The sequence below is a fragment of the Equus quagga genome, chromosome 8 (assembly GCF_021613505.1).
Source record: "Equus quagga isolate Etosha38 chromosome 8, UCLA_HA_Equagga_1.0, whole genome shotgun sequence".
In the NCBI taxonomy this organism is placed as follows: Eukaryota; Metazoa; Chordata; class Mammalia; order Perissodactyla; family Equidae; genus Equus; species Equus quagga.
Window position 1 is genome coordinate 54,449,417 of NC_060274.1, and position 21,523 is coordinate 54,470,939.

Consider the following 21,523-nt stretch of genomic DNA (forward strand, 5'->3'; position numbering starts at 1 on the left):
AAGCGTTTGTGGGAACTGCATCACAGTTCTCCCTTTGTCTGATACAACTTCCCTAGCTACCCTCTCACATGAGTTGACCCCAAGCATAAGAACACTATCTTACAAACATCCTGTAAACTATTCTTCATCTCATAGTTGGCTTCTGAGGGAATTCAACCTACAATACAACTGTCAGGAGAGGTAATTACAGTTCTAGATCCCTGTCCTTCCCTCGGAATGTGTTCACTTCAGGCTGGTTCTAATTGCTCCATTTGGTCTAGTGTTGGGGAAAGAGAATGTCGAAACAATGTCCACATCTGTCCCAAACCTGTCCCGGGGATGAATCCACAGGGTATTCCCTAACTGAAGAGAGGCCTTACGGGCCAACTTCGGAAAAGCCTACTTAAATTGTGAGGTATCACATCCCCATGAGGTGCTTATACTTGCCCTTCAGTCTATTAAGTCTCTCTAGAAATACAGACTATAGAAACAGTCCTTCCTCTTAAAAAAAAAAGATCAGAATCTTATCCCTCTTATCCAAATGTCAGAGAGTTAAAACAAAACAAAACAAATCAGCTCAGTCTACTTAATTTTTATATTCTAGAGATTAGAAATGCCCTGAAAGGTCTAATTTTGACTTTCTTCCTCTACAGTAAATACTCATCAAAGTCTATTGAGCATATACCTGCACCATTCATTGTACTAGACTCAAAATCTAGTCTAAACGGACTAAAGATAATAAGAAGGGTATTACCAAATATTTATTAATGAGTTAGTTTTGTAAATGATTTTCCTATAATTTCTGGTGATTCCACACTAAAGGCCTGCGGCAAATATGAAATGGTCATGGCTATTTCTCAATAGGCATAGCTTTGTATAAAAACTTCAAGTAAACATATATCCTAAATTTTGATACTTCACTTGAATATTTTCAATAAATTTTTTTTTAAATTTTCCAGAGGAGAAAATTCCCAATCAGTCACTCATAACTCAGTTATGTGTTGTAGATTGCTTTAACTCTAAAGAGTACAAAGGACATCCTTCAGCCCCCCAGAGTCCCAACATGAGTAGTTTCTTCCACAGAAGAGTTTGGATTTTTGCCGAAGGGCGTTGAGCCAGTGCAAACCACATAGGTCTGAATACTGCTAAAATACTAAATCTTGACACTTACTTGCCACTGTAGAGTACCTTTTAGCACTGGAGTGACTTATATAAATTTTAAATGCAGATACCTACATAAACATAAATTCTTACCTTTGCATACATAACACCTTTATGAATTTCATAGTTTATAAAGATAAAGAAAAATCATCTAGGCAGCAAAAATCACAGTACAGGCTCTAATTTTATAGTGTGTTCAAATAACGGTTTATTTCACTAACATCATAAGGGAAAGTAAAATTTCATAAACATTTATTTTATTAAATATTAGCACATTTAAGCATGGAATATGGCCAAAGAGAGATTTGCTTAAAATAGTCACAGAAGGAAGCTACGCTATCAGAATTTATTTTAAGCAATGATCTAATACACTTGGTTCAGATAAATGGACTTTTTCTTCCAACGCCTGAAGGCAGAAACAACACAAGAACAAATTCCCTTAAAAGTATGAACTGCTTTTTGCTACTGTACTAAAACAGATATATTTCGAAAAATGCTTTGTTAGCCATGTATCTCTTAAAGCAAAAGTGCAAAGCTGACAAAGATTTTCTTTGCCTTCTTTCATAAAAATAGTCATCCCCTGCTAAGATATTTACTGATGATTGAGACATTAGTTGATAACATCAATAGACTCTCCTAGGAGTAGGAGCACTTTTTAAGAAATTCCTAAGGAAAAAATACACCCTTAAGAATAAACGGAACAGGGCTAGAATGGCAGAATGGAGGGTAAGCTTTTCAAATTCTAGCACATAATCAACTGCTTATTTCACCTTACTGTAAACAATATCCAGATAATAGAATAATTATAATTTCTTTCAAATAAGATAACTTTATAAGCTTGTAAGTATTTTGGGGATTTAACACAAGTCGAGAACAACCACTGGCAATATTTTAGCTCTGATTCTTTCTTCTGGGAACACAGATTACATGAAATGCAAGTATATACATTTGCATTCAAAGATTATTTCTTTATGAGGTCTGAAGACTCATAAGAAACAACTACTTTTCCTTTGGTGAACTTTAGTGAAAAATGTGCAGAAGAACTACTTCAAACTTACATGACTAAAAAGCAAAAACCATTGTTTCTAATGAAGGTGTAATTAGGCAATATTAACACATATGGAGATAAATATTTTGCCTATGTAGACTAAAGCCCTGAGTGCTGATAATATTCAAATAACTTAGCAACTGATATTTAGTTATTAAAGGCATCTCAAAATTAGAAGGTTAAGTTAAAGTGGTCATTGTAGATGAACTCTATGTGGAAGCTTCAAGGTCCTAAAAGGATCTAGAAACAACTCTTTTTGAATGGGAAGAAGCATCTACTAATTGAATATTGGGAACTATTGACCTAAAACCTTGCAATGGCTCCTAGTATTTCTTTGGCAATACTTCTGAAAAAGAAGAAAAAGAAAACCCAATTAAAGATGCCTAATAGATGCAGAATATGTTATCTATTATGTCTTCTTATCAGTCATTCAATCCCTTCTAGTCTTGGCACTCATCTTGCTTGCATAGATATTGATATTTGCTGAAGAACTAGCTAAGAATAATTGACAAGGCCTAAGGTGTGGCACTCTTTCCCTTGGGTATTGTGGTCCTAGTTGAAAATGTAGCCTACAGCAGGAGTTGCTTTTTGTGTTTTGAATAACTAGTATATATTTCCTTCTAGTAGAAAGATTATGAGCCCACGGTTGGGACATCATTAATCTTCACTATCTGAGTGTGACTGGGCCATAGGAGAAACCTGTTCAGATATAAAATGAGAGTGTGGAGAAAACAGCGCAATGTTAAAATGCTACCATAGTCACACTATCAATTGACAGTATGTTTGTTAATTGAAAGTTAATAAAAATTTTAATTTTACAATAATTGCTACAGATATAAATGTTAAGCCTTGCTGAATACTTCATTTGCCAGCTCTTCAAAACTTTGCATTTCTATGGAGTAATATAGTATCCATTTATTTTTCATGACTTTAATTCATTTTTTCAAAAGTTTTAGTATCATACTCATTCACTCTTAACAAAGAACATGTATATGTACTTTAATCCATAAAAATCCAAAACATGTCAGAGGCAATATGTTCTTTCAATATTTTTTTGACATGTATTTGACATTGAGTCACTTAACACAAAAGAGAAGGGTATAGAGGAAATAAATGCATCCAGTCAACTATATATAAATAAACTGACCTTCTTAAAATTTTTGTTTAAGTCAACCAGACTGAGCAGGAAGATGTGGTCCTTGGCTCCCAGAAGCAGCCTGCCCCTCTCCTCATCTAACAGAATAGTTTGGAAATCCAGTCCTTCTGATGAACCCAAAAAGGGAATACAGCTATTTGAAAGTAGCAAGTCTATGGGAAAATGAAAGAAAAAATTCTTAATAAGCAAAATATTTATTTGCCTCAACACATACATTGTCTTACTATGTAAATACATATATACAGCATGAAAACTCCAATTAGATATATGCATATAATATACAGTTTTTAGCACATTCTCATTTAGAAATACACATAATTTATCATATTTGTAGATACAATATTTATCTTACATATGAACAAATGAATGATATTAAAATAAATATAAAATGTTAATTCAAAAGCAAATAAATGCAAAATATTTCACAACCTGTATTCATCATAAGTTATAAATTAAAGCATCTACCTATGGTAATACTTTCAAACTGATTAAATTAATCAATATATGCAAAATAAGCATCAAACCAAGTGTGTGATAAATCTCATAGCATTTCTTCCCCTCCTACTTTTGATAGTGTTTAGACTGATGCCCTTGTTTGGAGGATTACACCGTGCTTACTTCATATATTCAGGAAGATGTAGACAAAGAGGCTGAAGCCAAGAAAATGGATTCTGAAAGAGATATGATCCTGAACCAGTAATAGAATCAGAACTGTGAAGTGGGAAGGGACCCTGAAAATCAATTAATGCAAATTCATGATTTGACAAAGGAAGTTACTTAATTCCAGCAAGGTGAAGTCACATGCCCTAAAGTCACAAAAGCATGTGGTGGCAGAGCTGATAATATAACCTTAGTCCCAGTCTCCCCTTCTCTTTGACACTTGTCTGTAGGTGCTAATTCTTTGTTTCATTTATAACTATGACATGGATGGACTCCTATTTAAATTTAGGTCTGGGTTTACAGGAACCCACATCTTTTCAATAGATTTTATCCCAAGTACTTATCATACTCTCTCATTTCTACAACCCTAGAGTAATAAATACCAATAAGGTAATAATATCACTCATCATGTATTAAAGTCCACTGTATGTTACCAGACTTTGAAATTAAATCATTATTTTCAAGCAATTCATTATTAATTGATGAGAAAGATAAAAAGAGATAATGTCTCAGAAACAGGCATCAAGAAACTTCTAAAATGTATCCTGGCGGTTTTCAACCTCTGTAAAATGGATATTTGAGTCCCTTAAATTTAAAGCCTATATATTCCATCCATCAAGTGTGAACTTTATTATTATTTCATATTGTTGAAAATTCCTTTCACTCTTTTTTCTAACTTACAATGGTTAAACATTATTTCCCTTAGTAACTTACACAGATTTTTGTCTTAGTTTTGACAAAACAAAAGGCTGTACGCTGAAAAAGACAGAATACTATCTGTCTTTGAGAATACTATCTCAAATGAGTGTGGCTTTACTAAACATAAATGTCTTATTAATATTTATGAATCATGCCTTATGTACATAAGATGGAAGTCTGAACTCTATACTAATTATTTTTCTATTAAGCTAAACATAATTTTAATAGTTTTTCAGACCAGAGACAGAATGGAATAATATATTTTAGCATCTCCCAATGCAGTAAGCCTATTTTTGCAGGGCTAATATCCAATAAACATTCCAAACTGGTTTTAAAGTAGAACTGAGGAGAGAAGAATGGAACCAACAGAACAGATAAGACAGATATAACCTAAAGCCTTAACAAGAGAAAATGTTTCACACAACTTTTATTCATTCAGGCGATTCTATATCTTCCATAGGATTTCTTCTTGTTTAAACAAAGAACAAAATAGGCAAAATGGAAAGTATATAAGGGGATTTCCAAGAGTATATCTTGACCCAACTAATAGAGGAAAGTAGGGTATATGATATAAATCCTTATTATTTCAAGTGCTCACAGATAATAATCAACTACTTTGAACCATGCTTTGCAATGTTAATTACAAAATGAAACTAGTCTTAGCCTAATGAGTGAGAGTGTGAGCTTTACATCCACACCACGTGGGTCATATCCTAGCCTCATAACTCTAGCTGTGTGATCTAAGGCAAGAAACTTAACTTCTCTGTGCCTTAGTTTTCCCATCTATAAAATGGGGATAAAAATAGAAACTATGTAATAAATCATGTAAGTGTGAGGAGTAAATGATTTAATATATGATCAGCATTAAAATAGTGTCTGGCACACAGTAAGTGCTATGTAACTATCAACTATTATAACGATGATGATGTATTTTTTAAACTCTATACAAAATCTATAAAAAGGAAGTCATAGTATTTCTCAACTCATGATTAAAGGTGGTAATTTACATAAAGTTCTTGGAACAATGCCTTGAATGTAGAAAAAGTTCAATAAATACTAATTATTATTTTGAATATGATTATTAAACTCTGAGTTGATCTAAATAAGTTCTATTAAAGAAAAATATTGTCTCATCTTTCATTAAATCTGACTTATGAAAATTAGAACGTGTGTATTGTTTTATAATGTTGCAATAATATTAAAAAGCTATTCAGTCCACAAATGTTTATAAGCACCTACTACGAGTTAAGTATTGAGCATGTAGTTAAGGTTGTGGGATGAGTAGGCCCTGCCTTCAAGTGGCTTACAGGTCAATGTGCAAATAGATCTGTAAATAAAACACAACATAGGTGAAATAAATTCTCATCTAAGTATACACAAAAGGTTAACAAAGCTTTCAAGTAATTAATCGTTCATCACCTTACAAAAGGAGGTTATAAATGAGAACAGTCTTGAAGGACAGATAGAAGATTTATAGGAAAGAGACAAATAACAGCTTATTCCAGGCAGAAGAACACTAAAATATACAAGGACAGATATCACCGTATGTTGCACTCACACATGGTATTTTTAGTACGTCTCCTACTCTGGAGTGAGACCTCCTTAAGGACAAAGACTATGTCTTATTATCTTTGAATCCCCAGCACCTACATAGCTCAGAGTCTGAGATAAATTAAGTACTTAACAGATATTTGTGGAATTGAAGTATTCGGCATACTGGAACATAGAGAATATGTGGGGGCACTGAGAAGTGAGGCTGGACGTAAAGGCAACCTCCAGATAATCAGTGCCTGAGACGGCAGGCTGGAGAGTTTGGTTAATACATAGGTAATGGGAAGCCACTAAAAGGTTTTATGCAGGAAAGTGATTAAGACTACAAGTGAGTGTTAGAAAAATAAGTCTGGCTGCAGTGTTGAGGATGGACGAGAAAGGGAAAGGCAGGGGCAGGGAGACTACCCAGCAGTCTCTAAAAGATGGTGAATTATGGCAATGCCAAGAGGAGGAGGGAGATGTTTAAGGATTTTGCATCTCATTTTTTGTTTCTACGTACACAGTGAGTAAAATAAATACAAATTTGACATAGTCATTTGTTTTATTTTCTTTTACCATAACCACTTCTACTGGGTTTAGCTTCAAACAAATTTGACAAGGAAAAACAGCTGCAAAAATAGTGACTAACCTGAAGTATTATCATTTCAGAATGATCTAATGTTGGCTGTGACAATGTTAGCATCAAAACAATTAAAGTATGCTTCGTCAATCCTTTGAAGCCAAACTAAATAATTAGACTTAAGCATTACATATGAAAATTTCTTGGGCTGATGCACACATTTTGAAAAGACCTTGGGACTGGGATTGGAACAGGTTTCCTCTTCCCCAAGCAGCTTATCTTTCTTGCATTTCTGCCAAACCAAGCAAAGTCAATTTTGTTTCCACGAGATCATCAACTAAAGCCCAGGAAGAAAAGTTAAATCCAGAGCCTGCACCTTAACACCTATGGCTAACACACTCCCAGGACCTCAGGAATCAGAGATGCATTCTGGCTCCACAGGCTACAAACTCATGAACCTTAATGACTAATAACTTACAATATATTTGAGAGCTTTATTTTTTCTTCTCCTAAACTGACAAGTCTCAGGCACGTGATTTTTAAGATTATCCAAAGTTTACGATCCTTTTGAACAGGACCTCTATCTCTTTCCCCCCCTTGGTTGGTGGGGTGAGTGTGTTACTCCACACATGCCATTCAGAGGAGGCCTGCTCTGTAGGTGCTTAACCAGCCCCACCTTCCCTCACATGACCGCAGCATTTACCTCTAGGTCCTAAATGTATTCTTTGTTCTTTCTGCCAAACCTCTGACCTAAGCCACACTATCACTCTTTCGAACCATTCTTTTTAGCAGTTCATCATCCTACCACCTCTTTCTCGGTTTATAATCTGACTCAATCATCCAGGCCCTCAAATTCCTGCTCTCATTCTAGCAATATACTCTTGGAAGATCTACAAGCTAATTACTTCTGAAATAAATGAGGCAAAGATATGATTATTCACTTATTCCACTAGTTTAAATATGGAAATCATGCACATGATAGATTTTAATTCAATGATGACACAGAAAAGATGTTCATGATCCATAAACCACTATAGATCCACAGGATGGTTCTGAGGATCAAAAACCCTATAAACAACATGATATTTTCATATGTTTCTATGTATGTGTGCATTTTCTGAAAGGTATGTACAAAGTATGCATTGACATCTCCTGACATCTTACCAACATTAACAGGGAAAATTGTATGTTTCCCACATACAGTTAATAACCATGTTTAGAATAATTTCTCATTTCTAGCACAAGAAAGTGAGTCACTACCCTCATAAAACTTGACTTTTGAAGGCAAACAACTGACTCATCTGAGATCGCCAGATACTCTGCACGTGCTGCAAAAACTGATAAGTTCCACTCTCATGGATGTTACAGCCTAGTGGAGAGGAAATGCTCACTCACAACAAAAATGAAAATATATTTGAGACAAAGAACAATAATACTTAAAGTAGTAGACTCTTAAATATCTTTGATAGTAAAATGGAAAGAACTTCCTATCTGCATTTCCTTTAGCAAATCCAATATTGCCACTTCAGTTCTCTCATCAATATGCGGGGGTAGAGAAACCAAATGGTCACTAAGCTCCTTCCAGCACCGGTGATCTATGGCCTTAGAACCTTGTGTTTAACGTTCTTAAAATTGAGGCATCAAGTAACAAATCGTCATTCACCTATCTATTCTTGGCCATTGCTCTGTTCCTTTGGAGCAGGCAGTCTCTATCCTCTCTAGGAAGAACAGAAATACAGCATAAAGCAATTAAAGCTAAAGGGAGATCTTATCAATAATCCCGTTTGATTTACATGTTACCAATTCAGTGAGGTCCAGAACCGTTAAGTGGGCTTCACAAAACCAGTTAGCCCTTAGTGGTGCAGTGCAGCAAAAATGAATCTACTCACTCACAACCAGATGCCCCTCTGTGTGAGGCAAAGGCTAAGAATCAGATAATCCCTGTTCCTATTTGAAATAAACTTTTGTTCTGAAAAGAATTCTTTGTATCTCCCTTTACTATCCCCAATACAATTGTTCACTCAGCCTGAAGAAACATTTGACCTGATGATCTACATTCTTCCTCTTCACCCCAGAAAGGAAGGGAGTGGTTAGTCACGTTGAATCTAATAAATTTTGGATTAAACAACACAGACTTCCTCAACGTTTGACCGTTAAATGAACAAAATCCTATACCTTTGAAATCCTGCATTTATTGCCAGAAATGCTCAACTGGGTGGAGTTGACAGTTTCTTTCACCAGAAGACTACATAGCTAAAAAATGGCTTCCCACATCTTTTAAAAAAGAACATTTAAGGGCAAGTTTTTTTTTTTTTTTTTTAAATAAGAAACTCAAGGTTATTAAAGGCAAACTTCATGAGGTAAAAAGAAAATCCCCTTTGAGGAAAGTCAATTTCCAATTAACTCCAATCTAAAGTGGAATTCCTCAGCAGAGAAAGTTTACAACCAAAAATGGATCCAGATCAAAACCCGGTCGCCTTTCCCTTCCATTTCAGGACATTTGGCACAAATTCTTACCCCACCCACTCCTCTCCTCCTCAAGGAAATAGCCATTATATCAGTAGGGCTGTTCTGAGGTTTCTTGAACATGGTCACATCTCCAGTGTGTTCTCTGCAAAGCTGTCTAAGTAAAGAAGCGAAAGAGTTTTTATTCCTGCCTTTTCCATAAATTCAGCTTTCCTCCTTGATCTCTGAATTCCCAGCACTTTCATGCTGACTGTTAGTATCCAAATATTCTTTCTATGGAATTCCTTCCTCCCACAGCTTCCAGAAATGTTTTGGCTACCAAACCATTCCTCTCCAAGAAAGCCTGTTCTCAGTTTAGTCAGGAATTGAATAAAGAGATCAAACTGTTGATTCTAAAATGAAAATTAGCCCCCAATGTTGTGGCTCATTGAGCCCTTGGCTCTCTGTGAACCTGTATTTGCTTCTCCAGCTTTTAGGCCAAGGCAGCAAGTATTCTTTCTTGGATGCAAACTTTGGAAAATTAACTCATCTTGAATTGGCCCCAGGAGACCTTTCAGTTCATTTTCTGAGGCTTGAGATCATACGAAAAGATTTTGGTTACCATGATAGCTCACCTCCACCTATTAAAAATGCGAATTATTTTCTATTTATATACATTTAGTCTCCAGAGCTAACTGTTCAAGCAATATCAACTATATAAAAAAAGAACGTTATTCAAACCTAAAATCCCTACAAAAGACTACTTCAACATTATATTATCCTTCTACTTTGGTGAGAAGTTCAACCCTAAACGTTTTCCTTCCTGCAAATGCAAGTCAAATCAGGAAAAAAAAAATTAAATTCTCATTTGCTCTTCTGCAATGGAATGTTAGAGATCATTCTGTTCATTAGGTCTTAGTACATTATCTATGTCAATAATAAATCACATGATATCTCATAGGGAAACAAATTAGAAACAAATAAAGCCTATTATATCATCAGAGCTATGTTCTTGCCAGGACAGGATGTGGAGTAGCAGTGTGGCAATTTTACATTGTCACATTTCCCTCTACATCCATGATTTTAAATCACAGGTTTATTCTTATTTGGCTAGCTTTCAATAGCAGATGCTTTATATAGTCCATCACATGTTAGATTCATAATTTATGATTATGAGTACTTATAAATTCTTACTTTGAGTAAGAATGAGTCCTTTTATATTCTCAAAAGCTTTGCTATGATAATTTTTCCTACTGACCTTTAAAAAAGGCTAACATTATAAATATCTAGTACATTTCCAGAAGACCAATGCCATAATAGAATAAACTTCCTTAGACATAGTTGAGAGGATAATTCTGGGGAAGATTGATTTGTTGACAATTATTTTCCTAACTCCTTTTAAAGTATTGAGAATTTCTCTTTTTCAAATCTCAAGGAATGTTTAAAATTAAAACACCATGTCACAAATGAATGTGGATTTGTTTTCAATCAAATATGTGAATTTAATTTTTAAAAAACTCAAAGTCATATCTCAGTACACCACCTACTACTGAATGTAAATAGTATGAGAGTAGCAAATAATCCCTCAAGCTAAGATCACCACAATTCATGTATAGAGGAAAGAGTTATGAGAATAACTTAAAATATAACAATATTACCTTTAAAAATTAATTATATTAATCAAAGTTAAGCATACGTATGTCAGAAAGTAATGTTAAAAGGCGTCTGTAAGCCCATCAGTCTCTTCTCCCATCTCCTGTCTCCCCCCAATCTAGCCCCCATAATAACACACTTAGTAGTATATTTTCTATTCATTTTTATATTTATAAATATTAAGCATACACTATCCTTTAAAAAATCATTCTCAGACATTTCCATTGAATTCCTCTTTACAGAAGTTGAGAATTTTAGTTTTCTTATGCCAACTCTTTCCCTTCTACCAAGCTCCTAACATTATAATTATGCCCATTTTTATGAAAGCTGTGTTCAACGATTCCATTACTATTGCAAGGTGAATATTTTTCCCTACTTAGGAAAGCAGTGTTCTCTGATTATACTTTCTTTCTTGAAAAAAACATTGCTTTTATTAGTAATTTCCCAGTTGTGACATTTGATTAATTTTCTTTAAGATCATGATCAAATCTTTCTACACTTTCTGAAAAACGCCTCCATAAAATTTTCAAGTGAAATTCTGTCAGATTGTTCTTTGTTTTTATCCTGGAGACATCCCTCCTAGGGTCTTTCTTCCTCTTCCTATAGATTGGCTGGTCTCTGGCCTAAGAAACAGCTTTCTCAAATTTCCTTCTACTTCTCTCCTATTATGAATCCCATCTTTCCTGAATCCCATGTCTTCCTCCTTGATTTATTATCTTATTTAGTGAGCACATCTCCAGAAGCTTCCTAAGAAAGGGTGACTGAGAATTAAAGTTTTGAAATTTTCCATGTGTGAAAATGTCTGTACTTTACCTTTACTGATAGTTGGGCTAACTATTGAATTCTGAGTTGAACAGAACTCACTGTCAGAGATCTGAGGCATTTATACACTACCTTCCAACTTCCAAAGTCACGCTTGAGAAGTCTCATGCCAGATCCCAAAGCCTTTGAATGTATCTTCTATTTTTCCTGGAGGTTATCTGAATCACCTCTTCAATCTTGATATTTTGCCATTATGAAATTTAAAATAATTGGTCTGAATATGTTTTGGTTTTTGTTTGGGGGGTTTTTTTGTTTTTTTGGGTTTTTTTTCATTTATCACACTGGAGACCCAGTGCAACAGCTGATCTGAAATCTAACTTCCACTGATTCAGGAAGTTTTCAGTTTGGCTTTTCATTCAAAATGAACAGAAATCAATTATCTGTTTAACTTTTCTCTAGGTTTCCCCCAGAAAGGGTTCTCTAATCACTTGTCCAAGAAGGATAATCCTGATAGACACGTGCAGAGAATTTTCATCAGAATATGCACATAGACTTGCAAAAGCAAGATTAAAAAGAGTCATAGAATAATGTTATCCTTAATTTCAGGCAGTATTTATAGGGCATAAGCAATAAAATAATGTTTTCTATTTATAGTTTCCTATAAATTGTTTTTCTTTCATGACTTGTTAGTTCTCTACTAATGACTTCAAAATAGACACCTAAAATGCAACTGCCTCTCCTAAGTCACAGTTCAGAATTTCCAATAACCTGCTTGATATTGTCAGTTCCCCACACCCCTACCCCCAACCATCTCATCCTAATGACTTTTTTTGTTTGTTTTTGGTGAGGAGGATTGGCCCTGAGGTAACATCTGTCACCAATTTTCCTCTCTTTGCTTAAGAAAGATTTTCCCTGAGCTAACATCTGTGCCAATCTCCCTCTGTTTTCTATGTGGGACACTGCCACAGCAAGGCTTGACAAGCAGTGTGTAGGTCTGCACCCAGTATCTGAACCTGCAAACCCCAGGCAGCTGAAGTAGAGCACGTGAACTTAACCACTACACTACTGGGCCAGCCCCTCATCCTACTGACTTTTAATGACTTTAATGACATGGCCTAGGCCCCAGGCTCAAAAGATCAGAATCGTTTTTTGTTTCCCTTCCTATTCCCTTACTCCTTTTTCCCCTATTTAAAAACAATTAGTACTTCTAAGTCTATTTCACTTCCCTCACATCAATTTCCAGCTAAATTTAAAGCTTTATAGATTCTATCACACAAACTTTCTATTCTTCCTCCTCAAATATTTATTCCTACTGTCAGCTGGGCCAAGATCAATATTACTACTTCTCTAAATTACTATAACAGTCTTATAAACAACCGTGTTCTGTCCCCCCCCCCCCACCTATCCCTACCACATAATGTAGCCTACTGTGTTTTTCCCCCTAAATCACAATTAAGTTAGGTCAATTTCATGATCAAAAATCCTCCAGTGCCAACATATACTGCATTCAATAAGCTCTAAATTTCCTCCAGTGTTCAAAGTTCAACTTCATACTCAACCTCCTCTGAAATTCTTTTAAATGTTTGGTTTTATTTACCCTAATCCAATGGTATTAATCTTTTTGCAGTTAGTTTGTCCCTTAAAAAGACCAGAAGCACTTGCAGATAAGAATAATGTCTAAATCACAGCTGCAATTCATCACCACTTCTTGTACAGAAGAAGCCTAATAAACACTTAATTAATGACTCTTCAAACTAGTGATTCTTGTTTATGTTGGTTTATCTACCTTCCACCTAAATCAGATTTATTACAGTCTTACTAATAATTTAAAGGTTAATGTGCCATTTGGAGACCCAACTGTAGCTCTAATGCTTTGCAATCATAAGGGGTTCCTGTTGTCATCTCCAAATGCTCATGTCGGGGGTGGGGGAGAAGCGAGGGGGTCTGAAACAAAACACCCTAGAGAAGACCTTCTCAGGATTTGACGTGCATTCTAATCAACTGGGATTCTTGTTAAGATACAGATTCTCATTTAGAAATCTGGGAAGAAGCGTGAGATTCTGCATGTCTAACAAGCTCCCAGAGTATGCTGCTGATGGTCCTTGAACCATACCTGGGGTAGAATGGCTAAAGAACACTGTGGCCCCATTGCATGGAAGAGCTGCACTCTTTCCCTTTTCTCTATACTGGAGTTTCTCTCAAATCCTTAAATGATAGCATGTGTTAGTTTATGCAAGAGGGCCAAATTATTATTTTTTTCCTTCACAAGTCTACATTGGTCAAATGTGTACATCCTTAACTTATTCTAACTTAATTAAGTTATAACTAACAATTCCTACAAGTAATAAATGACCTGCTTAGTTTAAACCAATGATATATAAACTTTTTCCCCTCAGTTTTCTCATATAAAGAAGAGAAGTACATTTATTTAATATTAACCTGGAAGCAAGATGCAAAGATGACAAGTTATGATTTCTTATTGACGTTTAAGTAATTTTCCTGTTATCTGTGGCAGCAGAAATTCTTCATAAGATGCCTAAATATAATTATATTTTTAAAGACCTTCAATTTTCCTCGTATCTTACTTCAATTAACTCAATAATAAATTATGTTTGGTCTCTCTTTGAAGCCTGTCATAACATCAATTTTGTCCTTTCTAACATCCAAGGAGCTTTCCTTCTATCGTTCAATGCGATCCTTAAGGAGAACCAGAGGGATTATCACTAATTTTCAGATGAGAAAACCTAGACTTAGAAGGAGGAAATAATTCTTCTAATGGTGCATGGACAGGACATGCCAGAGAAAGAGCTAAAACCTATCCAGGTCTTCTAACTCTAAGCCCCATGACCCATTACAGCTATATTTTATTTTATTTTATTTTTTTGAGGAAGATCAGCCCTGAGCTAACATCTGCTGCCAATCCTCCTCTTTTTTGCTAAGGAAGCCTGGCCCTGAGCTAACATCTGTGCCCATCTTCCTCTACTTTATATGTGGGATGCCTACCACAGCATGGTGTGCCAAGCGGTGCCATGTCCGCACCCGGGATCTGAATCAGCAAACCCCGGGCCACCAAAGCGGAACGTGCGAACTTAACCACTGTGCCATAGGGCCGGCCCCAACAGTTATATTTTATATTTTAAGATTTATCATTACTTAATAAAAATTAAGATTCTTTTTCAAAACAACGCTACTTACATTTTTACAGAATACATATACCCACAGACAAGTTCACTTCTATTGCTCTTTCTGCTTCACCATTCCATTGGGATCACGGAAGTATGTATCTTATTTTCTAGACTGTGTCTGGCTCATTGTGGCTTGAGTCAAATAAACTCCTTTACGAGTATCTTTCTTTATAAGTAAAAAGCACTTTAGTTCTAATTTATGCCTCTTTTGAATAGAATTTAAATCAGTACGTTTAAAAGACTGTTAGAAAAATGCAAAATGTCTGTTACTAGTTCTTACGAAACAGAGAGGAATTTGTCAAATATTCTGTTAAAAAAGATCCAATGATATTCATTTAAAAATGTCCTTAAATTTATATTTTATACATATATTGAAAGAATCTCACTGTAAAAATTCCTTTAATAAGATCCAAGGAATTAGAGCCAAATTTTAGTTAAATGAAGTCATAAAACAAGCAGTTGCACATAAAAATTTTTATCTCCTCAATAATTTAGCAAATAATAAACCAACTACATAAAAGATCTGTTCAAAAAGAACTTTTTAAACCAAAACAATAGTTGACTGCGTTTAATCCCAGAAAAAACTGCCTTTACATAAGCTACGCCCCCTTCTAAAGTTCCTTCCATATGTATGCATATCCAAAGACACAACCAAATTGTCTCATGACGAAGTTCCTTTTTACCCTTCCAGGAGGACACTGCTGACCAGTGTAGACCTCAGTGACTTTTATATATCTTCTTCATTCCAGGAAGGCTGTTTGTAGAATACGTGTTTGGCAATATTACATCATATATTACCATATATTACCGTGTAACTTCTACCACTCTGTGAACCTCCACAGATCACTAGTATTTAGAATAGTGCTCCACATACAATGTGAAATAGATTTTAATTATTATTAAATAATAGTGTTGGATACAGGCAAGTTGTAGCACAAACATTATTGAACTGCAAAGCAGGAGACTTGGATCAGTTTTTTAATTATCTACTTATACAACCCTGAGGTTATTATATTTAACCTTTCTGGAACTTCATTTCCAAATCCTTACACATCAATTTGCTAAACATATATCGTACTTACAACCTGTATCACTATATCAAACTGAACATACTCCTCCTTGAAAACATTCTTATATCTTTTTAACCTCTCTTTCCATCTAGACATAGTTGAAACTGATAATGAACCAGATAAGAGTTTATTATGCAAAATAAGCCACTTTTATTAACATATGTTTTAAAAGTAGCCTGTTTTTAGAGAACAAAATGAAGTGTCACCAACATTTTCTTCAATAGGGTATGGACTGTCCCATGTCTCTCCTGAATCCTCAACTATTCCTTTCCCGATTATTTTAATTAGCATATAAATATGCTGTTTTTAAAAAACAAGTGTCTTGATCTCACTGTCCTTCCAGCTACTACTGCCCACGTCTCCATTACAGGAAAACTGCTTGTAAGAATTATCTACAATTGTCTCCAGTCCCTGAGCTTATGATTTTAAGAATCCACCCAAATTGTGCTGTGGCTCCCACGGTCAAAGACGCTGTCTCATCAAGGTCAACTATAAACTTTTGTTGTTAATTTTTACTTATCATCTTTCATGACACATTAGCTGAATGACACTGCTGATAATCCCTTGTCCTTTCCTTTCTTTCTTTAACTTGTATACTACAACTCCTGATTTTTCTCCTACATCCCTGGGCACTTTTTAGTTCACACTGATGTCATTCCTCCTTTCTCTAATTTCCTGACTTAAGAGTATCCCAGAATTCAACCTTCAAATTCTTCTACATTCCTTGGTTATCTCACAGAGTCTCATGAATTTAAAAATTCCTATATACTAACTGACAAATTCATGCCTTCAATTGACATCTCCCATAAATTCCAGAAATTACATATTTAAATGCCTTCTTGTCATCTCACTTAGATATCTAAAAGCCTGCTCAAACAAATACGTCCACTTGATCTTCCCCCCAAAACTTACTTCTTTCACAATCTTTGCTATCTCAATTAATGGTAACTCCATCCTTAGCTCAAAAAAAAAAAAAACAAAAAATGGAGTCTCTTACTTCATATCCAATCTATCAACAAATCCTGTTGGCCCTACCTTCATATCCTTTTCTTCTACCTCCACTGCAACCAGTCTGGCCCACAGACCATCATTTCTCATCTGGATTATTACAACAGCTTCAAATTTGGCTCCCTATTTCCCTGATCTCTCCCTTTCAGTGTATTCAAAACACAGAAACCACTGTTGTGTCCTACAGAAACCACTGTTGTGTCCTACAACAATGAGAGTCACATCATGTTACCTCTGTGCTCAAAATTCTCCAGTGGATTTCCATAACACTCAGACTAAATAAAAGCCAATATTTTAACAATGGCAACAGTGAAAGAATCTAATCCTTCTTCCCTCCTATTAACTCTCTGATTTAATCAATCCTTTTCTTTGCCCCACCCCACTGTTTTTTTAGCCATACTCTCTTTTTTGGATCCTTGAACATGCCAGACATCTTTTTGCCTCAGGACCTTTGCACCTGCTATTCCTTTTCCCAAAAAACATTCTTTTCCCAAGTATCTGCATGACTGGCAACAGTAATTTCTCTAAGTATTCGTGAAAACATCACTCTCCCAATGAGCTCTTCCCTGACCACCATATTTGACTCCTACACCCTCACCACTCTTCAGCTAACTTTCCTGATTCATTTTTCTCCATAGTACTTATCATCTATCTTGCTATGTAATGTACTTATGTATGGTCTGCCTTTCCATATAAGACTATAAACTACATGATGACAGGGATTTTTGCCTCTTCTATTTGCTGATATACCCCTTTGTTGCCAGAACAAGGCTAGAAACAAAGTGGGCATTCAGAAACTATTGACTGTTGACAGTTGGAAATCATATACACAATAACATTCTCCTTGAACTCTTAAACCTGTGAAAGCCCAACTGCACAGCCTGAGTTTAAAGAAAATATGTCTCAGAAAACAAGTGAGTTCCTTCAAACACGGCACATCCACCGAAATTAAACTATCAATGACTTGCTTTATAGAAAAAAATATTATATGGGAATTCTTACCATAAGATTGATAATGCTTCCTTATCAAGTACTTAGGGGCAGGTATTCAGGCAAGCTATCTTCTTTTCCCATTAATTTGACAACAAAAATGCCCACTTTAGATTGCATCATATAGTCTGAACTCCTGAATGATTTTATGATTCATTTTAACCCACTCTGAGGGCTACCAACCACTCAAAGACACTCAAAGGGGGCAGGCCTGGTGGTGCAGAGGTTAACTTTGCACATTCCGCTTCAGTGGCCCAGGGTTCACCGGTTCAGAACCCGGGTGTGGACCTACACACTACTTGTCAAGCCATGCTGTGGCAGGCATCCCACATATAAAATAGAGGAAGATGGGCACGGATGTGAGCTCAGGGCCAGTCTTCCTCAGCAAAAAGAGGAGGATTGGCAGCAGATGTTAGCTCGGGGCTAATCTTCCTCAAAAAAAAAAAGACACTCAAAGAATTATCTATTACCACGCCCTGTCCCTGAGCTCACACTCTTCAGAAGCCGTCCTAATTGTGCTATGATTCTCGCACTCAAAGACACTACTCTTATCAAGGTCAAGAACAACCTTTTAAACTGTAATAGCTTGTTAACTACTAGAAGACCACAAAGGTAAAAATACTGGAAAGTACCTTCAATAAATTCACAGTCTGTAGTTGGTGCTTGACTGAGGGAAACTAACTCTAGTAGAAAATACTTTGGTAGTAAACAGAAGCAATTTTAATGTATGTTGTAAATCTCCAACAGGGAACTATTTTTCAAACCTGCTTACATAGGGAAACCTTTGGTCTGGGGACAACCATTAATATCTAGAAAGATAATAATGTTTCACAAAAAATAATAATTGAAAGCATTTATTAAATGCTTACTATGCCAAACACTGTTTTAGGTGCTTCACATGGATCAACACACCTTCACAACAACCTTATTAGAATTAAATTAGTGCATTTAGATTTACTACGTTATGAATAAGAAAACTGCAGCACAGAAAATAAACATCCAACTATCTCACAACTAGTAACAGCAGTTAAGACCTATGCAGTTTGGCTTCAGAACTTGCTCTCTTCACTGTTATACTATACGGAATCAAGACAATAGAACTAATATTAGATGAAGCAAATGAAACAAGTTAGATGAGTCAAATAGCCATGAATCTCCACTTGAGAAACATGCTGTATTTCACACCTAAATAAAGTCATTTGTAAATAACAAAGACAGACTTATCCAATTATATCTCAGAAAATTCCAACAAAACATTCTATCAAAAACATTAATGTTTAGTTATACAATAGCAGATAAAATTTTAAAAGTGATTTCAAGTTTTTCTTCTCTATGAAAATACATATAAGTTTTGAAGAAGCAGAACACATTTAGTGTTATCAGTAGTTATTGAAAAGAGCATACTGCCAAAGACGTAATCGTGAAATCTGACATTTTTATATCTTGACACTTGTATTCCTGAATATGTAATGTTTTCCTGGAGGGCACAAGGTGGCAAGAGCATGGGCCTTGAACTAGAGAAATGAAAACACACAACTTAGTTCTGTCACTTGAGAGCTTCTTGCTTTAGGGTAGGCCTTCAGACGCTGAGCCTCATGTTTTTTATCTATAAAATGGGCATAAAAAATGGTTTTCAGGGTGTCATAAAACTTAGACATGATAAAGTCTAAGTAGAGTACCTGTACCCAGTCATTCTCTTGCATTCTATTCTTCATAGCACTTCCCACTATTTGAAATGATATTCATTTGTTTATTTACCTGTCCATTGTCTGTCTCTGTATCTGGAAAAAAACTCAAAGGGGACTGTGACTTTTCTCTGAGCTAGAACAGTGCCAGGTACATAGCGGTCGCTCAATATGTAATTGTAGAATAGGTGAACACATGGTAAGCATTAGTGGTTTAGATTCCTTCCTGATGTCTTATATGTGTGGATTCAGTGTTAATTAACTGGTGCTTTGCAGGTTTACTGTGATTCTTTGAGAGAGCAAGAGTTTTTTGGGGAAAATATTCAAATGGAATTGATTGCTGAATTCTCCTTATCACAGGCTCAAAAGGATGCAGTAAGAAAACAGACTCTATATGTATGACAGATCGACATCTATATCTGCTATAAGCCATTCAAATGTAAGATAATACTAGACTCTAAAACAGGAAAGAAGAAGAAAGGTTAAAGAGAATATGCAAAAAAGAAAAAAAGATGAAAGAAATTACAATGCATCTTAAGGGATGAATCTTTGTATATTGGTTAACTTTCATTTTTTCTTCCTTCTCTAAAGTTTTTGTCCACTTCCTCTTTAGCTATGTTACCTAACTCATCTTCTGGAGTTTTCCAAACAAATAACATTACAAATACGAACAACTCCTGGGTATAAACACCGTCAACTCACATGAGTTTCTTCATGATGATTGTAAGATAGAAAATATTTACACTATTACAAGTGTAATAGTGTAGCAGTGAAGTAGAAGAAGAAAAAGTGAAGTAGATCATCTCTCAAAAATTATTTTTATTACATCTGCAGTATAAACTGTAACAGTCACTGTGAGAAGCCCACCTTGTAGGGCAAAATATATATATTAACTTTCTAACACAAAATCCAGAAATACAGGACATCCTGATCTCCAAAGTTCCTTACTTATTACTCAAGGAACAGATTTAGTATGCATAAATGTGCAAGAATTCAAAATATGGAACAGAAGGGAAATCTCTCTACTCAACGAAAGAACCAAACAAGCTCCTGTGGATTCAGAGATTCAAAGCTAAGTCTTTATCAAAGAGCATTCTTTGGATAAAATGGCTATTATATTTCCACTGGCCTTTAAGAAATCCCTCAAAATAATCTTGAAGCTGTTTGAAGTAGCCAACTCTTCTGATACTGGCTGCATGGCGTCAGCACCTAAGGAAGCATGAATTATGGAAAGCAAAGAAAACAAGGCTGGTTTCATGCCCATTAAACTAATATTTTTGAAAACAAAACTGAGCTTTCATTTTGGCTAATTTTTCTAATCTCACATTCTGGCAGTGTTATAGTGCTCAAGCACAAACATTTGACTCTCTCGAAACTATCTAAGCAATGGGTGTGGTAGCTGATCTCAATTCACTAGTCAGAGTCATAAGAGAAAGACACAATGCCATGGAAGAGCTGTGATTATTATCTCAGAAGTAGGATTGTGGTATACAAGCAATTTTTCTCACCATAACCCTAAATTAGCAATAATTTTTATATCATAAACTTGTTTATTCACGAATAGGCCACTTTTAAAAGGTAGTATATCAAGATTTGAACTACTTTCCTTCTAAACTCTCAGATACAGTATAGGTGGATAGGGAAACTTGAAATTCTTGAAAGTGGATGGAAAATGTAGGCTTCATAATGCTGAACTGATGATTTCCAAAGACAAGACTCCACTTTCTTTAAAGTGGAAAGAAGAGTGCTCTGTACAGGCTGTCAGTAATTCTCCTAGCCAAGATGACTAATTCTATTATTAGCATACAATCTGGAAATGAATGGCTAATAGCAGCCACGGAGAGCTATTGAGGGTGGGTTGGGAGGAGATTTCTGTAATTCCTACCCTGCATTCAATAGTTTCTACTGTTTA

General features: G+C 35.4%; 1 protein-coding gene across 3 annotated transcripts in view; it reads right to left on the bottom strand.

Moving 5' to 3' along the window:
- The window catches only part of SEMA3D (semaphorin 3D), a 185,788-nt gene that overhangs the window by 99,634 nt on the left and 64,631 nt on the right, over positions 1-21,523 (bottom strand). For all 3 annotated transcript variants that reach the window (XM_046670512.1, XM_046670511.1, XM_046670513.1), the window contains exon 3: positions 3,336-3,496. In XM_046670512.1, coding sequence (XP_046526468.1) covers positions 3,336-3,496 — 161 coding nt within the window. The remainder of the gene's footprint in view (positions 1-3,335; positions 3,497-21,523) is intronic.